Source organism: Phalacrocorax aristotelis, chromosome 5 (genome assembly GCF_949628215.1).
Source record: "Phalacrocorax aristotelis chromosome 5, bGulAri2.1, whole genome shotgun sequence".
NCBI classification, from domain to species: domain Eukaryota; kingdom Metazoa; phylum Chordata; class Aves; order Suliformes; family Phalacrocoracidae; genus Phalacrocorax; species Phalacrocorax aristotelis.
Genome location: NC_134280.1, coordinates 13,870,612 through 13,893,654, shown reverse-complemented (window position 1 = coordinate 13,893,654; position 23,043 = coordinate 13,870,612). Strand labels below are relative to the sequence as shown.

The 23,043-nt window shown below is 40.2% G+C and overlaps 1 protein-coding gene across 1 annotated transcript in view; it reads right to left on the bottom strand.

Moving 5' to 3' along the window:
* The window catches only part of CLASP1 (cytoplasmic linker associated protein 1), a 188,866-nt gene that overhangs the window by 31,704 nt on the left and 134,119 nt on the right, over window positions 1–23,043 (bottom strand). Inside the window, exons 28-33 of the mRNA XM_075093052.1 lie at window positions 19,771–19,834; window positions 18,012–18,175; window positions 17,003–17,081; window positions 16,037–16,180; window positions 1,862–2,005; window positions 485–591 (exon numbers count right to left, since the gene is read on the bottom strand). Of these exons, the coding sequence (XP_074949153.1) occupies window positions 485–591; window positions 1,862–2,005; window positions 16,037–16,180; window positions 17,003–17,081; window positions 18,012–18,175; window positions 19,771–19,834 (702 nt within the window). The remainder of the gene's footprint in view (window positions 1–484; window positions 592–1,861; window positions 2,006–16,036; window positions 16,181–17,002; window positions 17,082–18,011; window positions 18,176–19,770; window positions 19,835–23,043) is intronic.

Sequence of the window (23,043 nt, the reverse complement as noted above, 5' to 3'; positions counted from 1 at the left end):
GAATCATAAAGGGAACAAGAGATTCAGTACTTTTCTCAGCAGCACAAGCACTGTACTACAGTCAGATGAATTACTGATCACAAGGGCACACCTAAAAAATAGACACAACCTGAAATCCTTGACCTGAAAGTCCTTATACTCTTTGACATTTACAACCTCAATAAGACCTCATTTCTAATGCTACCATTTAATATTACCTTTATTGAACCCATAAATTTGATTCTAAAGAAGCCCTAGTTATGAAAGGAAATTATTATTATTATAAGAAAATACATTAAGATTACACTGATAACATGAAGACTGGAACACTGAAGTCAATCACCAACCATGTATTAACATGTTCAAACTCTGTTTCTTTGGAACAATCTACTGTAAACTTTTGGTCTTGTTTTTGTTTTCAAAGTGATTCATATTCTGCAAATGCACACTCAGTGTTGAAATCCTTTAATATTTTGCAAATGGTTTAATTAGCCTGCCACATTACCTTGGAGACAGTCCACCATGGGAACAGTTGGTAGGCGAAGTTAAGGGGCTGGTTCTGCTACTCGAGTGCCGGGAAGGAGTCCGACCAAGGGTATTGCTGGGGGAACCCTGGCACAGAAGCAGGAAGACAGGGATTAGCAACGTGTTGCAGTGCACAGGCAGGGGCACACAACAACAGGTCCAAATATTGCCTTTGTTCACGCTAGACAAGCTTAGTGCAGTTTTGGTTCTGGCTCTTGACCTAAAAGTCTGCAGCCATGGTTCACATAGTCATTAATATGTTCTTGAAGGTACTGCTCTGAGGATAAAGAAAGCACTTGTGCACTTTCCTACAATCCACAGAACCTGCAATTTTAACTGCACAACACATATGGCCTGCAAATATTGCCAGAGAAATGGTTTATCAATCCACCAGGTTACCCAGCTTCTCAAGATACTATTTTTCAGGCTCCAAAGTATGCATATCATTACCCTGGCAATTTAGCAATTTAATTATGCAGCTATTTTCTACATTGTCTAAAGCATTCTGATTGTGCTTGTTACGAGCATAAGCAAGCAATCTAACTTATCATTTTTCCACTGGCCTGCACAATCATTTATACCACAGCAAAATGAGTAGAAATTGCTCCCAGTTCTGACTGCCTTCACACAAGGTCAAAGGTACTACAGAATCCAGTCCATTTGCCTGGAAGCCTAACGTTGCAGTTCTAGCTTACACAAAGGTTTACTTGTCCCTATGCAAACGCAAAAATATGAGGGTTCAAATTCCAGCAAGTTTCACAAGACTTCCACATAAAAAGGCAAAAAATACCCCAATCCTTGCTGCTCTGGGGGGGAAAAGAAGTTTAGAAGGACACTTAAATCCTCTAGTAAAATATTTCATACAGAGGAATAAAAATATCAGAGCTTCATGTAAAACCAAAACACAAGGTGACAGGTGTAGACCGAGGAGACCTTGTAGGTCCCATCAAAGATCCTGCAGACTTCATAGTAGACAATATATCTGTTATTAAACTGCTTTCAATACTAGTGGTAAGCACGGAAAATCTGTGTCAGGATCTGTTTTAGCCAAAAGGTCAGTACTGACCGGATTTTCAAAAGCACCAACTTGAAAGCACAAACCCCACCAACTTTCACGTGCTTCTCAATAATACAGATTTTTTTAATCTCCACTGGTTATGACTATGTTAAATTTAAAAATAACTGAGTTTTTTTTTGTTTTAACCGTCCCTATAAAAGCAACAAACAGAAGCCTCTGTGCCATATTGCTTGAAGGCAACAGCTACAGATAGCCCATGCTATCTGAACATCTGCAACAGCTTATCAGTGAGCTGCTATCTTTGGGGCTTTGCTGTTTGCAAGGACAAGGGCCTCTCACCACACTGGTGTTACTGGAGTTCTTGAGGTGGTTGTGCAGAAGCTTGGTAGCACCATCCTGGAATGTTTTTGGCAAGGCACCAAGTAACATGGTAAACTCAGGAGTGTTCAATTCAAAGAGAGAAATCAGGACTATTTGTGCTGCCTGAAAAGAAGAAGAGAAAAAAGACTATCAGTTTTTATTCTTTGAAAAAAGTATGCATTCTGTTATGACCCTTGTGGTAAACTGAGTATTTCATTCAAAAAGAAGATTCCCATACCAGACAAATTTTTGACATATTCCTTGTGATGTGTCATAAGGAATTGCTATCTGCTATAGTTAACTTTTTGGTTCTTAGAGCTTACAATATACTTTTGCATTTATATCATTAACTTATCAGATGTGAAGTGTACAGCTATTCACAGCTACTGAGAAAATCTTACCGTCGTCCTGTCCAGCAGATTTTTCAGTTGAACAAGTTACTGCAAAAATTAACATGAAACAAGTAAAACCAAAAGCTCAGATAAAGTATGAAGAATCCAGGACTGCAATTTGTCATTCCCATGCTTTCTATTGTAAGTGTGAATGGAACTAGTTCTCCTCCCACTCAACTTCTCCTCTTCCTAAAGATCTGACAAGTTTGTTTCATCAGACAGATAATTCCTGCTTCTGTTTTCCCACCTCTCATTGCCAGCCTCACAAAGAGGCTGTTTTAGCAACAGAAGACTCCATCTCAGGTGCAAGATCTGTTGGGATGGTGAGAACCAAGTTCCTCTCATCCATGAACAGGCTAAACCCCACCAGACTCCCTAAATTTAATAAGGGAAACCAGGGTACCACTGAAAAAAAATCACAGTTTTTCCAATGTATTGAAATTGAATATTAGAAAGATTGAGATAATTTCACTGGACAGTGTTCGTCCTATCTGCCTGGTAGAATAGCTGCCAGAACAGGATCACCACTAACTCCATTAGCGAACATACAACTCTGTGTATCCTGAACTAAGACAATGGAAGCAAATGAGAATGGAAGCAGAATAAATCACAGAGTGCAGATCTGCAGGAGTAATGAACATCACATGTTCCTACCTATACTTCCCCAGCAGCATACAACCCATGTGGATTGCACCAATTCTGTTTTGTCCTGCCTTTGCCTTGAAAATACACAAAAATATAAAAATTGATTAAAAGAATAATAAAACTGAAGCAGTGATTAAGGACTTCTGCTGGTCTGCAGTACCACCTTCTCCAACAGGGGTATAGCCATCAAGATATCAACCTCCAGAACATGTATCTGGATACAAAGCAGTGGCTTAGGCTCACAAAGTAAGAAGCAAAGCTACACGTGCTCTTATTTTGGAACAGCATACACACAGGCTTAGGAAGAGCAGACACTTGTGTCTGACCCTTTCGGGAACTTTCTAAAACTTCCTGAAAATGAAAAAGAGCTTTAAAGAGGGTACAAATATAATTCCCTCCTGTGGAGATAACTGCAGATTCATTGTTCTCATCAATTCAGAGAAGGAGTTTTTAGTAAGTAAAGTGTTTGTAAAATGGCAATAATTAAGTGTACCTGCAGTTCCCTGTGAAGTGGAATCCTTTAGCAGACAATGAACTTGGGTACACAAAAACCCTTTCATAGTGGAGGGGAATCAAAGAACCTCACTGTTTCAGTGTGAAAATTGCAATTCCAGCTATACTGTTCCTTGCGCTATCAGCCCAAATTTGCAGTAACACAGCTTTGTATATAAAAACATTTTCCATCCATGCAAGTTTGGTAAGTAACATCCTTTTCATATGGCCAAAGAAACTGAGGCACACAACACTCAATGGGCTTCCAAGGACTGCAGCAAACAACAGGTCTTCAGACTCTTCATTCCAGATGGATCATGCTGCCTCCTGTCAAACTCTTACCGACTTTAACAGAAACACAGTGTGTCATTATTCACTTCACACTAAAGATCTAAGGATGAGAGAACTGTGGAGATAATTTTCCCCACAGCTTTCTTAACTCCATACTCTACCCTCCTCTGACCTGAAGTTTTGGGCAACTCTGCCATGAAGCCTGCCTGGTATCCAACAAGGACGTCTATTTCTGTCCATTTTGATCCAAGAACTTTTAAGTTTTCATCAGCATAGTATTTTCTGTAATAAAAATATTACTACAAACAAAAGATCTCAGAACAACAATCAGCACATTGAGCTGAATGCAAAGTGACAAGTCATGCCAAAGTTCATTCCCAGTTGTGAATGGCATGCACATCCTGGATGGTTAAGAAGCAGACATGCAGATCTTCTATGTCAGAATAAGCAGATCTCATGTTCGTTGAGATTAAAAAAAACAGGAAAATTGATCAAGGTGGCTTCCCAGGTTGAGAGGTTGCTCAGACTAGAATATCTGGTGACATCAATCGGTAAGTCAGGAGCTGCCTAAGGTACAGTGAGGTGGGAAAAGATTTATACCTTTGCCCCATCAAAGAAATAAGGTCATCCTTGGAGACCTCTTATGTAAACAGAGCAAAACAGGCGCAAGAGCAGATGCAGTCTATGATCTGACATTCTGGAGGTACCTCTCTCATGTGCCAGAGAGGTCTAAGATGCTTCTCAGATCTGAGCAAAATCTTCACCAAAGGTCCACCAGGGACTTTGTGATCCTGTGGCTTCACTTTGAAGGAGAGAGTTATCTAACTGGTACAGTTTAACCCTGACACACAAACACTGATAGCACAGACGTTATGCTATGTTTCAGCTCCCAGAAATCAGTTTAATTTTGTTCCACTTTTTTGTTTTGGGCTTCAATGAAGACAGGACTGTGTCCACTCTCCCTCTTTGCACAAAATACAGCTTGTCTTTAGGAGTGTCTGCCAGTATTCTGTGTACCCAGTGCTCTTCAGTAGTTTGCTGTTGCCTGCAAATAGGTCATTGGTCTTTGAATAAAGTGCTGAACAGTCATGCACAATACTCATAATTTTATGTGGCCTGTAAGAAAGCAGGCCTATTTCAAAAAGCATAGACTATAAGCCAAGTACTACTACAGCCTGTGAGTGGTGCTCCAGTAAAGCTCTAAAAAGCAACACTAGAGCTACGTGGGTTAACCTTGGCTGTGTTCTTTTTAAATAGTCCTCAGCCATCTAGGTTTATATCAGGCAAAAGGCATTATCTGAAAGTTCAGCCATGATTTCCTACTTAAGATTTAACACACAAAGGTCCTGGTTCCTGCTACTGTAAAAATCAAGAACACTGTTACCGCTGACCTCAAAAGCTGGAAGGTCCATGCTAGCTTGAAATCGCATTTATAACATGCTCCAAGTTTCACTCTTGCAATACTTCTCAGTTCTAATACAGTTAATTTTATTTCAGTAATGAAGAGCATCAGGAGCAGCATTTCTATACCTAATAGGTCTGGACACACTTGATAATCCTTTAAATTCCAATTATCTAGCATACATTTATCTAGTCAAAGGATATCTTTTACAGATAACATTGCTAAGAGTTTTAAATCTGTGGATTTTCAGCTTGTGACAAACCAGAGGACATTTTCATAAATCTCAGAATCACTGGTCATTTCTGGAAATCTTGGCCCTTGTTTCATTAGATTACTCAAGGAGTAGATAAACTTAAAACAAGCAATAAAAAACTTATTTTTGTACACAATGTACAAAACATTCTCCATGCAACACCCGTGCTCGATGATATATAGTTTGAAGAAAGGAGTAATATCTGAATTTTCCCTTGCCTTTGTGTCCCTGTACCACTCGTGTGGAACACTAATCCATCTCCCTTCAGTGACATATAACGTAGACCCTACAGATTATCTAATCTTAATGAAGCAATTCTCTGCTGGCTTGAGCTGGAGAAACTCCAGTGACTTCAGAGCCTGACTATGCTAGCGAGGGGGTCTGGCTCCACATCAGGTTCTTGAGTCGCTTGCAGAGGATTGCTTATGTAACTTCATTATTTTCCGTATAACAATGCAGTGAGGGATCAGGTTCCACAAGCTGGTAGCAGCTCCTGAGGTTTCACATTTAGGTCAATGCAATTCATGCTGTCCAACAGTGTCAGCTGCTAAAGGGACACAAATGCTTTAGCAACTTTTGGTTTTTGATTTCACCTAGACAGTGGGTGTTGGCCAGATTTATCAAAATCTGTAACCTCTGCAACTTGGCTGAATTATAATAAAGACTCTTTGAAATGGTTTGGGTTCATTAAGCAAAAAGATCAAGGCTAATTGGAAAAATCCATTGATTTTAGAGAGGAAGTGTGGTCAGTGACCTAAGCGTAATACAAGTGCCGTATGATTGCTGCTTTTGCTGGTCCAATTGACCAAGCAGAATAAGCAGCTAGTTGCCTGAGCTATACGAAAGCAGTTTTGAAGTTATTCAAACTTTTATTGGCAATGGGCTCACAACACTGGAAGTCCCATAAAAGGAGAGGACCTCATACCCTGATTGCTTATGAGGGACTACAACAAAAGAGTTAACAGAAAAGCACACCAAAGCCAAAAATTACTTCACAGACAGACACACTTTTTTCAGGCTCCCAGTCAAGGTCTTTTTACACAGCCAGACAGTTGAGTTGAGGCTGCAAACACGATTAGTGTGATTAGTACACATGGCTTTTAGTCTACCTGTTTACATTTCTCTTCCAAGTTTCCTTCACCGGGCCCTGAGGAAGCTGTAGTTGTCCTAGCTGGCAAATCCTCACCCACCCAACTATGCATGGTCTGGGTTTGACAAACAGGAAAGTTGATATTATTTAGAGAAAGCATAGATTTCAACTAAATCATCTAAACAGTACACATGCTGTCTTTCTGCAGGAGAGTTTTAATCAGTTACTTGCTTAATTTCAAGTAACAAAAAGCATTATTATTTGATTTAACTGGAAGAGCATTCCTTTCAGCAGAGGGCAGCACCAGCCCAAAATTAAATTCAGCCACAACTCTCAGGCTTACAGACATCCCTTAGTTCTCCTACGAGGCTTTGCTCTGGCAACCTCCTGATGGCCTCCATGACCATCTGAAAACCTCTACTGAGGTGCAAAGCCTAGGCAGCGCCGCACTGAGAGGGCACTTGCAACTGGCCAGTCAGGAGTAGGGGAATAGACGTTTGCATCTGCACGCACCTATCCTCACGGATGTTTCAAAGTTCAGAGAGTGTCTCTAAGTTCAGAGGAAGAAGCACTTAAGAACTTGCAAACTCCCGACTCCAGTCTGGGCATTAGTCTGATAGATCAACACTGTCTACAAATGCCTTTTATCACGTATTTGGTCTGGGCAAGATCCACACTAACATCTACTCACTTTTGACAAATATAATCATACTCTAGGCATCATCCATTTCACCAGTCTAAGGTAAATGTGGTTTTAATAACTCAAGGCACACTGGAACAAAGAAGCACTCTCTCGCGCATCACTTTGAATTAAACTAAACTGCAGATCAAATATAGATCCACTGAGATCGAGAGGCAGCAGTGACACATTAGGCAGCTTGTATTAGCACACATTGGCACAGGGCAATGCTTCGATTCTCTGATGAGCGTAACTGATGTTAAGTGAGTTAACCTACTCAGAGTGTTTGCAGGCTCTAAACAAGTGTTATTTAAGTGTACTTTCCAGCAGACAATTACGTGTTAGCTGGCACTAAGCTAACAAACTATCTACCAAACCAAACCTCCTGCTTGATCCTTTTTCAGGTCTAGAATCAGATGAGTACGGACATCCACATTACTGATGCAGTAATATGAAGCACTATGGCTTCATCAGTTCATACATAATCCAAGCACATTAGCTTGGAGCACAAGTTTTTAAACACACCGTTTTCCCAAAAGACTTCTATTAGAATATGCTGTTTACATCCACATCCTGAAAAGGAAGAATTTGTTTAACGGATTTAAATAGAAAAATTCACAGATAGATTAAATCCACATTGCTATTGTGTTTTATACAGCACACACTTAATATATCATGAAACGCTTTTACAAGTCATGGATGGTTGCATTACACGTGTCAAAGGCATCTCAAGCAAGTGCCAGCAAAAACTATGCAGCATTGAATCATCACATATTCGACTACTGTTCTATAATGGATTACAACTCCGTACGAGTGCTGTTGTTTCATGACCTGGGCACAAAGACCATGGCAGAAATGTTCATTGTTTCTGGAAAGCCAGATGTTACCCCAGAAATCAAGCTGATGAAGGCTAGTCTGAGTAACTTTGCTCCTTCCAAAAGGGCACTTGTTGCAAAAGCATGTTTCAGGACTAGAAAGAAAGCTTACATTTCATTAACTACTGAGAAACTTTTATTATATAATAAAATGGCATGATGAAAGTCTGAATTTCAAGGGGGAAAGCTCCCACATATAAGCTAAGACGGGAGAAAAGCTACAGAAGTAAGATGGTTTGTAATGAAAACAGGCACTTTAATCCACATGGATCTTCAAAATCCAAGTATGACAGACTTATCCATCACAGTGCAGAGAAAACAACCTATGGTCTATTTATTGGATGGCTCTACAATGCATCATGTAAATATCACCTCTAACCTCCATTTTCAAAATAGATATATCACCTATACCTATGCAGGTGTGTGTGCATTATATAAATGGCATGTACACACAAACATATTATGCACAGATAATATAAGCACGAGTATATACATTCTGTGAAGCAATTTCTTGTTATCTTGTAGTATCATGCACTAGATGTTACTGTTTCAAGCAAACTGAGAAAATATGCGTGTATTACTAACTGTTTTCAACTCAAAGGATACTAGAGGGCTGTATAAAGTGAAGAGATTAATTTTAAGGAAATCTACCCCAGCACCATGTTTCCAACAAGCACGCGATGATTTTCTGGCCACTAACGTTGGGAAAAGATACTTTCCTTACACTGTGTACACTAAAAACATTTGGGCTCTCATAGCTCTCTAGCATTCAATTCAAAACAAACAGAAAATGACTGCTACTATTTTGGAAACACAGCTAGGACAAAGAGACCCTTTTTGTTCTAATAGCATTAAATCAAATAAACAGTGAAGTCCACCAAATGCCATTTTTGATATGTTACACGATTTTTCCTAACACTGACTATGTTTAAATGCCTGAAAGTAGTTCCTCTGTGCATTTAGGCTGAGTTTGACTTCTTGAGGAATACCCTTTGGCTAAAAGACTGACCTCAGCAGTATGGACATAGTCCTATTTAAGACTTCATCAACTTGAAATGAAATCCTAAGGCCTGGTTCTTTGATAACCTGCCTCTTCACAGAGTCCATGAGACACACAAATCTGTTGTAGGAATATTGCAAGAGTGCTAAAGAAACCCCTGACCCAGAAAGGCAAGGGCCTGTGTCTGGGGAATATTAAAACAATTTGCCATTCAAAAGCATTTCTGCAAACACTCTCTTCGCCGCTGCTACTGTAATAGGCCGTGACCAACAGCGTTTATTGCCCATCACCAGTAAAGATGAACAATGTCATTTCAGCTAACTATGAGTCTTTGGGAGTGCTTTTATAGTGAAGCTTCTGTCCCAGAGTTGCTCAAATCAGCCTGAAGCTAGATGGAAAATTAAAGCTCCAGGAGAGATTATAGATGTCTCATGGCATCACATTGCAAAGGAGCCCAACTTCATTTCCTCGGCAGCGTTTGCCTTCCTATCTATCACTGGTCCTCCTACAGATATCGCAGCAATATTTTATCTAAACTTGCTCTGGGCTTTATTGATAGATATGATTTCTTGACAATATTTCTTGACAAATGACTTCTAGGACTACTACGAAGAATCTGCTGACCTGCAGCTTTCTCTCCAAAGTCTTCCGTGCTCTGGTGTAATTCAGAAACAGTTTCTCAATTAATCAGTTTTAGAAAATAAAATCTGATCCCAAACTTGTTTTCTTTGGACACCTCTAGACTTCACCCACAAACCAGTGGTGCCAATCCAAGGAGGTCCCTACCCCTAGGTGGTCTGAGGCAGACTTAACCTTAATGCAAATCACAGTAACACAAGCACTTTCCAGGGCTTTTTGATTCATTGCAGTAGTTCTAGTTTCTTACCAAGTCCCATCTACTGTCTATATTCAAGGGCAGCTTGGCCAAACTTCGTAACAAGTGGGACAGTTGAAAAAGTTTTCCCAGTTAAATAAGTGGAAGGCAGAGCATGATGTACACATGACATGAGGCTGCCCATCACATCTAAAAATACATTCAGGCTTGTAAAACTACTGTAGGAATGTTTCATCAACAGAAAAGCCAGGCAGGATATCTGGCACAAGAGAAAAATTTCTTCTTCCCTAAGATTAGCAGTCTAAATGACGATCGGGCAATTCAGATCTTGTTATGTATCCTAAAGACCAGAGCTTCACTGATTAACAAGACAGTGGGCAATGACATTGGCCATTCACCTTGGAAGGCCTTGCTCCCCTTCAGCCTGTGAAAGTTCCTCCTAAACACTAAGATCCTTAGTGCTCTCACAGATGACTCCACCCCCTCAAATGCTGAGCACTCATGTTTAATAAAAGTTTCCATTCACCCAAACCTTGGACATAAGGCTCCTTTAGGCTTTGGCCAGAGTCATATCAGAAGCCTCATTCTAATTTCCATTCTCAAACTGATGGCTCTTTTCCAAGATTAAAGTATTTTCTCAAACAGAACCTGAGCCTGTAATCCAAATTCAATAAGCACTTTACCTACGTAAGGATTGCACAATAACTTTGCTCATGATATTAGTGATAACATGGTGAAGTTACTGACTTAATGTCCTCAGACCAGTCACCACCATATTCACATTGCCATTTTGTGTTACTTTTCTGTGTGGTAATTAACTGGGTTTTGTAAAATGATTTCATCAAATCTTAAACACTTCCCAGAGAAAAATCAGAATTAATGCCCTGTTAGGGCAGAGGGGAATAAACCAAGGCAGAGGAAAGTCAAGCGCACCACACAAGGTTAGATGCTAGTACAATCAAAATTAAAGCTCAGTTATCTGAAATCCTGATCTGTGCCCTGCCCGTCAATATATTCTGCTTGGGGAAAAAGCAGCAAGCTGGCTGTATGTGCAGAAATTTTGAACAGGTGCTTTCCTTGCACTGGAACCACATCCCATCCAGGTCTCCACAAAGTGCTGTGTGACCTGTTCCTATCCAATGGCTTTTGTTCAGCATGGAGGATAAATGTCTTTCACCTTTCTTCTAGCACTGCTTGCAGGAAGTAAATCCTAACTTGAATGCAGGGTAAACACCCATAAGTATTAACAATCTTTAAAACAAGACAAATATTTACCTGTAACACACTGCAGATGACCTTATTTTAAACAAAGTTTGACAATAATTTTGACTGTACATAGTTCATAGCTACGACCAGCAGCTTAAATGGTTTCTGCCCTGAGAGGGAATCTTGACATTTTGTCAATGACGCTCTGTAATAGTATGTTCGTCAAAGTACATCATGTTGTTCTTGTGATAACAGAGCTTATGTTTAGCTACAGATATCGTTCCACATAAGAATGTAAACTGTATTATGCACAATAGCGTTTTCTTTGACTAAGTTTCCTTCTGATTTTGCTACTTAGAAAACATGATCTGTAGTTCAAGTGAGGTGTCAGACAGGCAAAGTGTGCTCATTAAGCGTGCTCAATTTGTCATCATAAGCATATGCGATGTTTCTTGGTAAAGCTGTATCATTCAGTTTGAAAAAGTCTTTAAATGTCACTTTTTGTTCTGTTTTTCTCCAGTGCCTTAACGCTATGGGGCTGGGCCCTCCCTCCATGACCATCACACACAGTGGATAGCAGTAATGGATAGACAATCACTAATAAAAGGATAATCCCACTATCAACTGAAAACATAGTGCATTTCTTGAACATATCCCTTAATTGCTACCATAGGATCAGATCTGCACGACTAAGTGCCATGTGCACACAGCGGCCACGCACTTTCCCCACTGACAAACGTCATTTACATACCTCACCAACAGCATGAGCAAGCTTTGTTTTACATGCATCTGCTCAAAAGTAAAATCCAGACAGAACAGCATGGCCATCACACATACAGATGCCACTTGCTTTAAGGGAGCATCCAGTAACTCAAATCTGGGTGAGAACCACATTGGCTGCAGAACTACAAGTCTTGGGAGAAAGAGTCCCTGCTCCCATGAGCAGCTGAGCACTGGCATCGCTGCTCCACCAAGTCAGCTGCAGTAGTTTACATGGACTGGACTATGCCGGCTAAGACTCCTCAGTACCAAAAATAAAGTTTGCCCTTGTCAGCTTACAGGAGCTGAGCTGATGGCACTGCTGGTCTAAAACCCAGATTCTACTGAAAAATGTTTTACACTTTTTACATGCCTCTTGTAGTACTGTGATCATTTGAAGACTTAATTAGCTCCTCTCCCTCTCCCCCAGAACCTCAACTGATGTCTCTGTTTTTAGGTTGTGACACTGTTTACAATGCATGGTCTGCTTTGCACTTAGAAAACCTCAGATCTTGACGGCCACCATAAGGGCAGAATCTTCTGATCCTTAAGTACCCTCCATGAGGACAGAATCTTCTGATCCTTAAAGAAATCATCTTGATATAAAAAAGGTACTTTTTTTCCCAGGTTATAGTCTCCAAAAAAGGAGGATAATTTTTTAATTGTGTTCTTCAGAACGTTTCACCTGCTTGGGTTGGCCCTTGATAATCCAGTTCATCACTGCATAATTAATTTATTAGTTTGTTAACTACAGTCCTGACAAACATAATGGCCCATGATTGCTTATAAATCCTTTGCAGCTGTTTCTTCTAAAGCCCATGGTTTGTACTATGTTCTTAATAAAATCATAGTACAGCAACAGTATGATGAAATAAAGATCACCTGGGCATTCATTTTTGGTAGCTTAAGTTATCTACAGGCATCAGAGGCAAATCCAAGCCACGTGCACGTTTAACAGAAAGAATTCAGATTCAGTAATCACTTATCAGCCCCCAAAGCACTTGCCCAGGTACTGCTCAGGTAAAGTTTGCTGGAAGTTTTGCCAGAGCTCTGCAAGTCTTTGAAATAGATAGAAGGACAGACACCACACTGAACACCCACTCCCCACAGCTTCATAGCAAACAGCCAATTTTTTTCAGCAGCTGCGGATACTCTTCACTCAATTTTGCATGCAGCAAGGATGACCCCTACTGGTGGAATATTTGTTCTACTGAGCAACATGCAGAGACTTTGCTTTTCAATGTATATTCCTACTTAAATTAATTACAACTCCCTCTCGGAGACTACCAGCAGAATAAACTGCTTGAGGTTTACTTGAACTGTAACAGAGAAGCAGCTTCTTTGCCTGTTTCTTTCTGACTTTGTACATGGAGGCATCAAAGTGGAAATGCATATTCTAGATCTAAGTCCAGGATTTAAAGTCCCCTTTTTCTCTGAGGTAGACTATCTTGCAGAAGCAAATTTCAATCCCTGCAGAATAATCCCTGCAGAAAGACTTCAGAGAAGGGGATGAGACATGCTTCTCTAGGTCCAATCAGCTGTATGCCAGAAAGCAAACAGCATGCACCCAAAACGCTTCTTTGAAGCCTTGTGCCAGCTATCAGATAATGCTGCAGTTGCAGCAGCTTTGATACCCAGTGATCTTTTCATCAGAATAAAATAAACACTAATAACAAAAATAATTTTCTTATTTCCAAAGTTATAAAATAATATGTTATTCTAGTATTAAACCAATGTTTTAAGCGTATGTAGAATGTAAAATCTCATAGAATTTTTACGTCCTGAAATGCTTAGTTGTTTTGTTGTTTTGTCTTTGGGGTTGGTTTGTTTGTTTGTTTGTTTTTGTTGTGTTTTTTTTTTTCTTAATCCAAGTACATCTCAAAGCCTTTAACTCCTGCTAGAACCTACTTCTATGTCTAGACTGGGGAGAGAAGGTAATTTTAAATTGTGTTACAGATGCCAGGTACATAAAACTACATCTCACTCTTCTCTTGGGAAAGATAAGTATCGCTGCCCATTTTAGCTTGCCTGACACTTGCACCTACAGCAAGATAAAGAACAAGGTAACTGTATTACCCAGGCCCGACCTAAATGTGTCAAATGTTTTCCAGGTTGAGACAAACACACAGCTCTTAAAAGGAAAGAGTTGAGAGCCCCTGGCAGCTAACTGATTTGTTTACTTTCTTTTAACAATATTATAACACAGAAGTAGTGCTAGATTTCATTCAAGTCTACAAAGCACAGAGCCTTCACCTAAATAAACAAAAACCTAGAGATAATTCCAAACTGCTCAAGAAAAAAACACGTTTTCCAACTCTGATCTTTTTTTGCATGGTAATAGTACTTAAAGTCACACAGCTAAGTACCTACTAGAAAAAAAAAGTATATGAAGACACAGAATCAGAGAATCCCAGGTTGGAAGGGACCTCAAGGATCATCTAGTCCAACCTTTCTAGGAAGAGCACAGTCTAGGCAAGATGACCCAGCACCCTGTCCAGCCAAATCTTAAACGTGTCCAACGTGGACGAGTCAACCACTTCCCTGGGGAGATTATTGCAATAGTTGACTGTCCTCACTGTGAAAAATTTCCCTCTCATGTCCAATTGGAATCTCCCCAAGAGTAACTTGTGTCCATTCCCCCTTGTCCTCTCCACGTGACTCCTTGGAAAAAGGGAGTCTCCATCTTCTTTGTAGCTGCCCCTTAAGTACTGGTACACGGTGATGAGATCCCCTCTAAGCCTCCTTTGCTCAAGGCTGAACAAACCCAGCTCTCCCAGCCTATCCTCGCATGGCAGCTTCCCAGTCCTTTGGTCATCTTAGTGGCCCTTCTCTGGACCCCTTCCAGACTGCCCACATCCTTTTTGTATAGAGGGGACCAGAACTGGACACAGACATGCTTCAGAAATGTGTCTTTACTGAATTGGCAATTTGGTTTGGACAGTGAGGTATGTAAAATAGAATCATAGAATCGTTAAGGTTGGAAAAGACCCTTAAGATCATCGAGTCCAACCGCTAACCTATCACTGCCAAGTCTACCACTAAACCATATCCTCAAGCACCACATCTACCCTTCTTTTAAATACCTCCAGGGATGGAGACTCAACTACCTCCCTGGGCAGCCTGTTCCAATGCCTGACAACCCTTTCGGTGAAGAAGTTTTTCCTAATATCCAACCTAAACTTCCCCTGGCGCAGCTTGAGGCCATTTCCTCTCGTCCTATCACTTGTTACTAGGGAGAAGAGACCGACCCCTGCCTCGCTACAACCTCCTTTCAGGTAGTTGTAGAGAGCGATAAGGTCTCCCCTCAGCCTCCTCTTCTCCAGACTAAACAACCCCAGCTCCCTCAGCCACTCCTCATAAGACTTGTTCTCTGTACCCTTCACCAACTTCGTTGCCCTTCTCTGGACACGCTCCAGCACCTCGATGTCCTTCTTGAACTGAGGGGCCCAAAACCCAACATAGTACTCGAGGCGCGGCCTCACCAGTGCCCAGTACAGGGGCACTATCACCTCCCTGCTCCTGCTGGCCACACTATTCCTGATACAAGCCAGGATGCCATTGGCCTTCTTGGCCACCTCAGCACACTGCTGGCTCATGTTCAGCCGGCTGTAACCAACACCCCCAGGTCCTTTTCCTCCAGGCAGCTCTCCAGCCACTCCTCCCCAAGCCTGTACTGTTGCATGGGGTTGTTGTGACCCAAGTGCAGGACCCGGCACTTGGCCTTGTTGCATCTCATACCGTTGCCTCCGGCCCAACGATCCAGCCTGTCCAGGTCCCTCTGTAGGGCCTTCCTGCCCTCCAGCAGATCAACACTCCCGCCCAACTTGGTGTCATCTGCAAACTTACTGAGGGTGCACTCAATCCCCTCATCCAGATCATCAGTGAAGATATTGAACAGAACCGGCCCCAACACTGAGCCCTGGGGAACACCACTCGGGACCAGCTGCCAACTGGATTTGACTCCATTCACCACCACTCTCCGGGCTCGGCCATCCAGCCAGTTTTTAACCCAGCACAGAGTGCACTTGCCCAAGCTGTGAGCAGCCAGCTTCTCCAGGAGAATGCTGTGGACGAGAGTGTCAAAATCGGGGTTTTATTTGTTTGGGTTTTTTTTAAGTTAGAATTTAACCTCATTACCCTTATAACCATTTTTTGTTGGGTTTTTGTTGTTGTTTTTGGTTTTGTTTTGTTTTTAAGAACAATAATAGCACAAATACTTCATCATTCTGGCTTACCTTTCTCACATCTGAGCTCTTTGGTTCTGTTGTCCAAGTTATAATTCTAGACACAGCGAGTCTTGTCTCACTAGAGTTCACAAAGTCTGTTGGATCCATCTGTCTTGCCAGGGACTCAATATACTTCAGGATAGCAACTTTCACCTGAGAAGTGAAAAGGGATTTGTTAATTTCATGAGCTGGCAAAGACAAACTTATCCCATAATAAACAGATACTGCTACAGATTGACAAGACCTATGTCACATGGGGGGCAAAAATATCCGTGACATGTCTCTACGTCATGTTTCAAAAATCAAGAGCAACTTTCTACACAGTATAAATTTTGTGTAGTAAGAGTCTGGAATGGTGTATCAGAACTGGCTTGAAATACCTATCTCTGCTTGGTCATTTGCATAAGCGCATCAGTACTCCACTATGCTGCTTCCACCAGCTGTTATTGTTCCAGATGCCAAACCATACTTTTCAGTCTCAAACCAAATGCCTGATGCTGGAGTCTCAAAAGATCCAAAATTTGGGAGATTGAAGATTTGGAGATTTTCTCCAAACCCTACAGGTGCTACGTCTGAGCTGTGCAACAAGCGCTTGTTAAGGTGTGCCTAGGGTCCCAACTTCCCAAGCCTTCAGACAGGGTCCGGTCCCTTCTGTCCTGCACAGCCAGGTTTTCTTCCCATCAGCTCCAGGGTGAAGAGGAATTTTCCATGTCTAAACTTTACTCTAATACACTCCCATGTGCTTAAAGCCCAACTCTTACTGACTTGTGATGAGTCGTAGGGCCCTATTTTAAAGATATTTAGATTTATTAAAATGGAGAACGAGAGAGTTAAAAAGTTGCCGATACTATTTCTATATTGTGCAGATACTTATAATTAGTTATCTTATGAATTCTATGCTTTACGGTATATGCCTAACAAGGCAAGCTAAGACAACCATGTTGATGCTTTAGCGAAAAGGCTTTTGATACTGACCTTCAGGTTTGGTGTTTGGGTCTGATCTACAATAAATCTCATCAAAATATTAAATTGTTGATCAAATGGAAAAGAATCCCTGTCCAAACAAAACAAATACAAAAATGAAATGCAACATATATTTTCAGGAGTAAATTAACTCAATACATTAAAGTTTACACAACAGATTTCAACACCTGTCATGCTTTTCTTAATTTTACCATCAACCAGAGAAACTCCAAGTCTAAGGATTAGCTGATTATTGATTTAATACTGGAGAAAACTGCTAAATCAATAATACCTTTATACCCTGTTACTCTATCTGTTCTCTGTACACTTATTCAGTTTTTGGCATGCCTGTCCATTCCTTCTTCATTTCAGGCTCTCCTTTGTCCCTTATCTCTAGTAGCAGCCTGGTTTATCTTGTTCCCACGAGTTCATATCTGGTTTTGATTTCTCTCCTCTTCTTCCCTCCTCTATCTTATTTTCTCCTGGATTACTACTACTTCTTTCTTAATTATCCTACTTCCAGGATGAGCTGAACTTTAGCATAACAGTGTCCTGTGCTGGACATCCTTAGAAAAGGACATGGACTGCAGAATTGGTGTGCACATCACGGTAGCATTCAAGGTCTTATCCTGACATTACCATTATTGGCTGTTTGAACAACATGAAGAATGCTCTGAGCTTTGTGGTAAAGCACCGTTCACATCCTCAATATTGCAAATATTTGTTTTTCCATCAATCAAAAAGAAAATTGGTATGAAAGCACATGCACACCAAAAAACCAAATTAACTAAATTAATCAGTTACACATTTTAAACATCATGCTTTAAAGCTATCTATTTAGACAAGAGACAGGCCTTTTTAATTCAATGCTTAAAATATTGTGACATAACTTTGTTCTCCTTTATTTTGGTATTCATCAGGATTGAGCCCTCAAAATACACAGCACTGCTAGGTTTCTAAAACGTTCATCAGTTGCCTTCCCGTAATCTTGCAAAAACCTCCATAACATTTGCTACTCTACCTGGTGACATCCAGGGCTTTTTGAACTTTTGCCTGGACAGACCCCAGCAAATCTGCTCCCATTTTCTTTAGCAACTGGGTCAGAAGAACAAAAAGCCAATCCTGCAAGTCATCTTTATGAATGATGATGAAATCAACCAGGGTTTCCAGAAACATGCTGAAGACCTATAAACAAAACAAGTGTCACAAAAAGGAATACCAGACTTTAAAGAAAAATAATCAAAGGGGAGGGTTTACAATCTGAGTTTCAGGATGATTTTGTTATAGACAGTTTCATGAATGAATGATTTTAGTCACTACATTGCTCTGGGGAAAAAAAAAAATCAGACAAGACATGTCTAAAATGTGTCATATTAAAATACTACATGAAACGAATGAAGGAAGGGGGAAGAATACACTTACTCTCTGTTGTGAATTCCACGGCAAAGCAGGCCATGCAACAAAACAAACCACTCGTTAGCACACATAGTGATCAAGGCTCATTGTTCAGATGCAGTTTGTCAGCAGATAAAGGATACATTCATTGAAAGTTTACATTTTCATAAAACACTATCTCTTCTCAGCGGAGTTAACTTAAAACATTATATACTTTGGAACAGATCCAGACTCCTCACACTCATTAAAGTAACATGTTTATATGTAACAAAGCTTACATATGTTTAACACAACAACTAATGAATCTGTAGCAATAATTCTCTAAAATCAGTGCAGATGACAGATCACCACTGCCACAGAGGACATACTCGAGTCCAGTGTGAAGTAAACCCTCACTTACTCAGAAATTGGAAATATTTTGCAAACAAATAGCTATACCTTCACCCTTTCCACTACACATACTGAACTTTTGATGCCAAAGCATTAAGACCTTACAGGTAGGAACTGCCACACTCTGTGAGGTCTGTGGAACAGCTAGTCCAGACTATAGTTACGGCCAAAAATGCAGACTTCAAGCAAGACCTGTGATAGGCGACTATGCCTGCCCAAGGGACTTGCACTTGACAACCATTTATTAAAACTCATTTACCAAGTGCTCTGAAGTACAAATATTTATACAACTTATTCTTTCTCAAACTGTATTTAACCCAAGAGCAGATGTTTTTATCCAGCCATTACTGGTTGCCCCAACCAGCAAACCTCCTCAGGAAAAGACATGAAACTCCCTTTTCCCCTTTCCCTGCTCCTCCTTACCTGTCGACAGAAGACCACGGGGTCCGAACGCGCCTATGTGCCCAACCTCCCCATTCCCTAGTCTGCTTCTTTTTAAGAGATGTCTGTAAATTCATGCCTCAGCCTTTAACTTCAAAGGTTAGTGTTATAAAGAAGGCAAAAATGGCTCTATTAAAGACTTTATTTATGAGATCCAGAACAATGAGACTCCATATGGCTCCCAGGCATACACAATACACAAATCCCAGTGACCATGATGCTCATCACATTTCGTGGACCTCACTCTACTATGTATCACCAAGACACTCCCTACAGAAGTACAGATAAAACTGAACCTCTCACTCCAGGAGCCGACATCTGAAAGGCATTAGGTTGCTCCTTGGGAAGCACAGAGTAACCAGTTCCCAGCAACATAAGACAGACTGAGACACATCCCTTCATTGTAAAACAGATAAAAATCAAGGAGATATTTATAAATGCCAGTTTCCCCCAGCAGATGGCAGGGGTAGAAATACAAAACATTCATTTTGGAACAGTGTCAAATGTGCACACATGGTAACGTAAGAGAATGAGCCAAGTCTTTGTGATCTTACCTTGCTGTGGGGGTCGGCAAACATGCGAGTAAATATTTCACATAGCCTTTTTAACTCGACTCGGCTAAAATACATAAATAAAACATTATATTAATGATAAAGCTCTAACTGCAGCAAAAAAGCTAATAAATATTTAAACAGCTGAAAGATCTAACCTTCTTTATTTAAATGTTACTTAAATCACACTTCTGAAAACTGTATCTAGGCAAAGCCTTAACTGGCATTCCATTTTAACTTCCGGGATCACCAGCCTTATACTACGAAATCTAATAAACATTTTTTTAAATCATAAGCCAGACAACATTTGCATTTTCTGCTGCTTCTATTTTCTTCTGTATTCTGGACCACAGAAGACAACTTGAAATGCGCACATCTGGGAGGTGTTTACTTTCTGCCCGCATCAAGGTCTTTGACTCACTGAAACACAGGTCTTTTGCAGCCTAAGAAAAGGTTTCTTAATTTTCCTTTGTGTTGGGGAATTCAAATTTTCAAGTCAAATCAGAACTTCATGCTATTTGCATATAGACCAAATATTTATGTTTGGCATAAGATCTCAGTTGCTTCAGTAAAATCAGTCTAGAATCACACAGTATTAACAGATACCAGAACTACTCCAAAGTCTCAGAGCAAGCACATTGAGGAGAAAAATACATAGAAACGGAAGGCAGATTAACAAGTGGGCAACCTAGTAAGTCAGAAGACAATTAAATCAAGGCACAATCTAAATTCTTATCAGTAAGAGATTATTAGGTTCTCAGTAATGCTCTTTTTATGCCAGAAGAAAAAAAGAATCATGTAAGGGTCCCATTCATAAGACACTGAGTTTGAGTAAAATGCAGAACTGTTTGGTGCCAAAGCTCTTATTTGCAGTGTATTGAAAATACAAGTCTTCGTTTTCCTGTAAGGCAAACTGCCAAAGAATGCAGTAGTTTTGCTTCTTTATCGTGCAAACAAAAACAGAGCAAGATGGTTAGGTAACATTTCCTGCATACTATGGATGCAATTAGATATTTTTCACAATTACTGTGTCATTAGAGCAACTAACGAAATGCACATCAATTGCTCAGAGAACATCCATTCAGATCTTGACTACAGGCACTCTCTTTCCAGAAAGACATTAATTCTGCAGTCCACCAACATACCTCCCTTCCTCTCAAAATAAGCTTCCAAGAACAGGCCAGAATACGCTAGTAGTCTACAATTATTTTACACTAGTAACACAGGACATATTTTCAATCAAACCTATGTATGAAAGGCTGATCAAGTTTTTAAAAAGGGCACAAAAATAATGGTCTTAAGAGTTTGATGTAGAGGAAGAAGCCTTTGTAATGGTGCCAAAGCAAGCTGTCAGCTTCATTCAGGATGAGACTGCACAGCCTCAAAACGTCTACTCTACAACACTCTCCTGATTTCATGCAGATTGCAGCTCTCTGAATGAACTCCTATTTATTACTCTAATGAATTTTCTTTTCAGACAAAGGTTACATGAAGACAGCAAGCATAAGTGTGTCTCTCTCTAAAAGCTCATGGACCCAAGGTAACAATGCAAGTACTAAATTGAAACAGGCAGTGGAAGAATGTTTCCTTAAGCGACTTGTTGGTCTTGTTTTATTTAGAAGACCTTATGGGGAGGCCTTAGAGAACTAGACTGCATGAAGCTGTATGAAACAAAGAGGATAGGTAATCACCATGCCACTTTGCATGCACATCTTTCTGGATATGCAAATCCCAGCTAATATAGGACAAGCCATCTTTCAGTTCAGAGTACTAAAGAAAAACCTCGCCACATCACTGCCTTTTATTAAACTTGTTATACTACAACAGAAGATACAGGGTTTAATTACAAGACAGACAGACTTGCCCCTTGGACTAATGACCTTGACAATGTTCTGCAAGGTGCCGTGGGAACAAACAGGATGATAAAATCTAAGCATTAGAACAGGCACCAGATCAACCTTGGTTCAGACCTGAACCAAGGAGGAAGCAGACCCAAAGCAAACCAAAAAGAAATATAGAGAACTAAAAGCAGTATTAAAAACACCAAAAAACTCTGCAGAGGTGTAGTTTCTGGGGCAGGTTTATAAACTATTCAGGATCAAAGCTAAATAAAGGTGCTAGCTTGAGAGACTAGTGACAGCAGCACAATTCAAAAACAGCAACCAGCAAGATTGAAAATCAGTTGAATTCTACTGGCATTTCTGCAAAGAGCTACTCATCTGGATAAACAGCCCATCACCCAACCTTCTCTACATTTCCTTATCTACCCCCAACAGCACTCAATATTTTGGTTATAATCCTCACACACCTTTGTGGCAAAATCAAAATCTCTCTCAACTTTTTCATGCAACTATACGAGCTGCCAGAGTCTTTCCAGAAGGTTCGTTAAAATAAAGAGGGTAAAAAAGACAGCATACCTGTGTGAAATACCTTTTTAAAGACTCGTAAATAAACCACATCAAAAAGCATCTCTGATCTAGAGACTCTAACTACTCATATTAAAAACCTGTAGCACTCCCCATTTAAGGACTGCATCACATCATGTGCTAGAATATTTTTACGATGGCAAGAGAATAACATTTCCAGACCTCCTCTCAGTACATTTTCATTCATTCTGTTAACAGAAACCATCAAATATTTTCAGTCAGCAAAGGCTTTTTAAAATGAAACAATTGCGCAAATCCAAGTAGATAGGCTATAAACCATGCAAGAACCACTTATAAACTTTGTTATAATTTAAGTACATAATATTCATAACAGGAAAATAAAAACATGGCAGCTATTTCTGAATGTTAACTTCAAAGAAGCCAAAAGATAAACAACTTGTTTCCAAATACTTTCACTATAAATGAAGGGTAAAAAGCCTATGGCCTGAGCACCAGTTGTCTTTTGTTAACATGACCTGTGGCCATATGTAGTTTCCACATTACTATTGGGTAATTCTAGGATCTGTTTTAATGTGTGATGTGTCAAAGGTGTTTGAAGGGTTTATTTGGTTTTCAGCAAGGGGAAAAAAGGGCTGCCTCTCCTACCACAAGCAAAGTTTCAGGAGTTGCTATACCTACTTCATTGCCTTAAGAAAACTCCCTCTACATTCTAAACTACACCATTTATAGGAGACTCCAGTTTCTGATGAGATTTTTAGAGAGTTACAAATAATATTTATAATTATACCTAGCTCAGCCTTCATAAAGAGTCAAACTATACCCAACATACTGACAGCATCATCTGATCTCATCTTTGAAACACACACCCTAAGCCATTTTATAGTAAGTG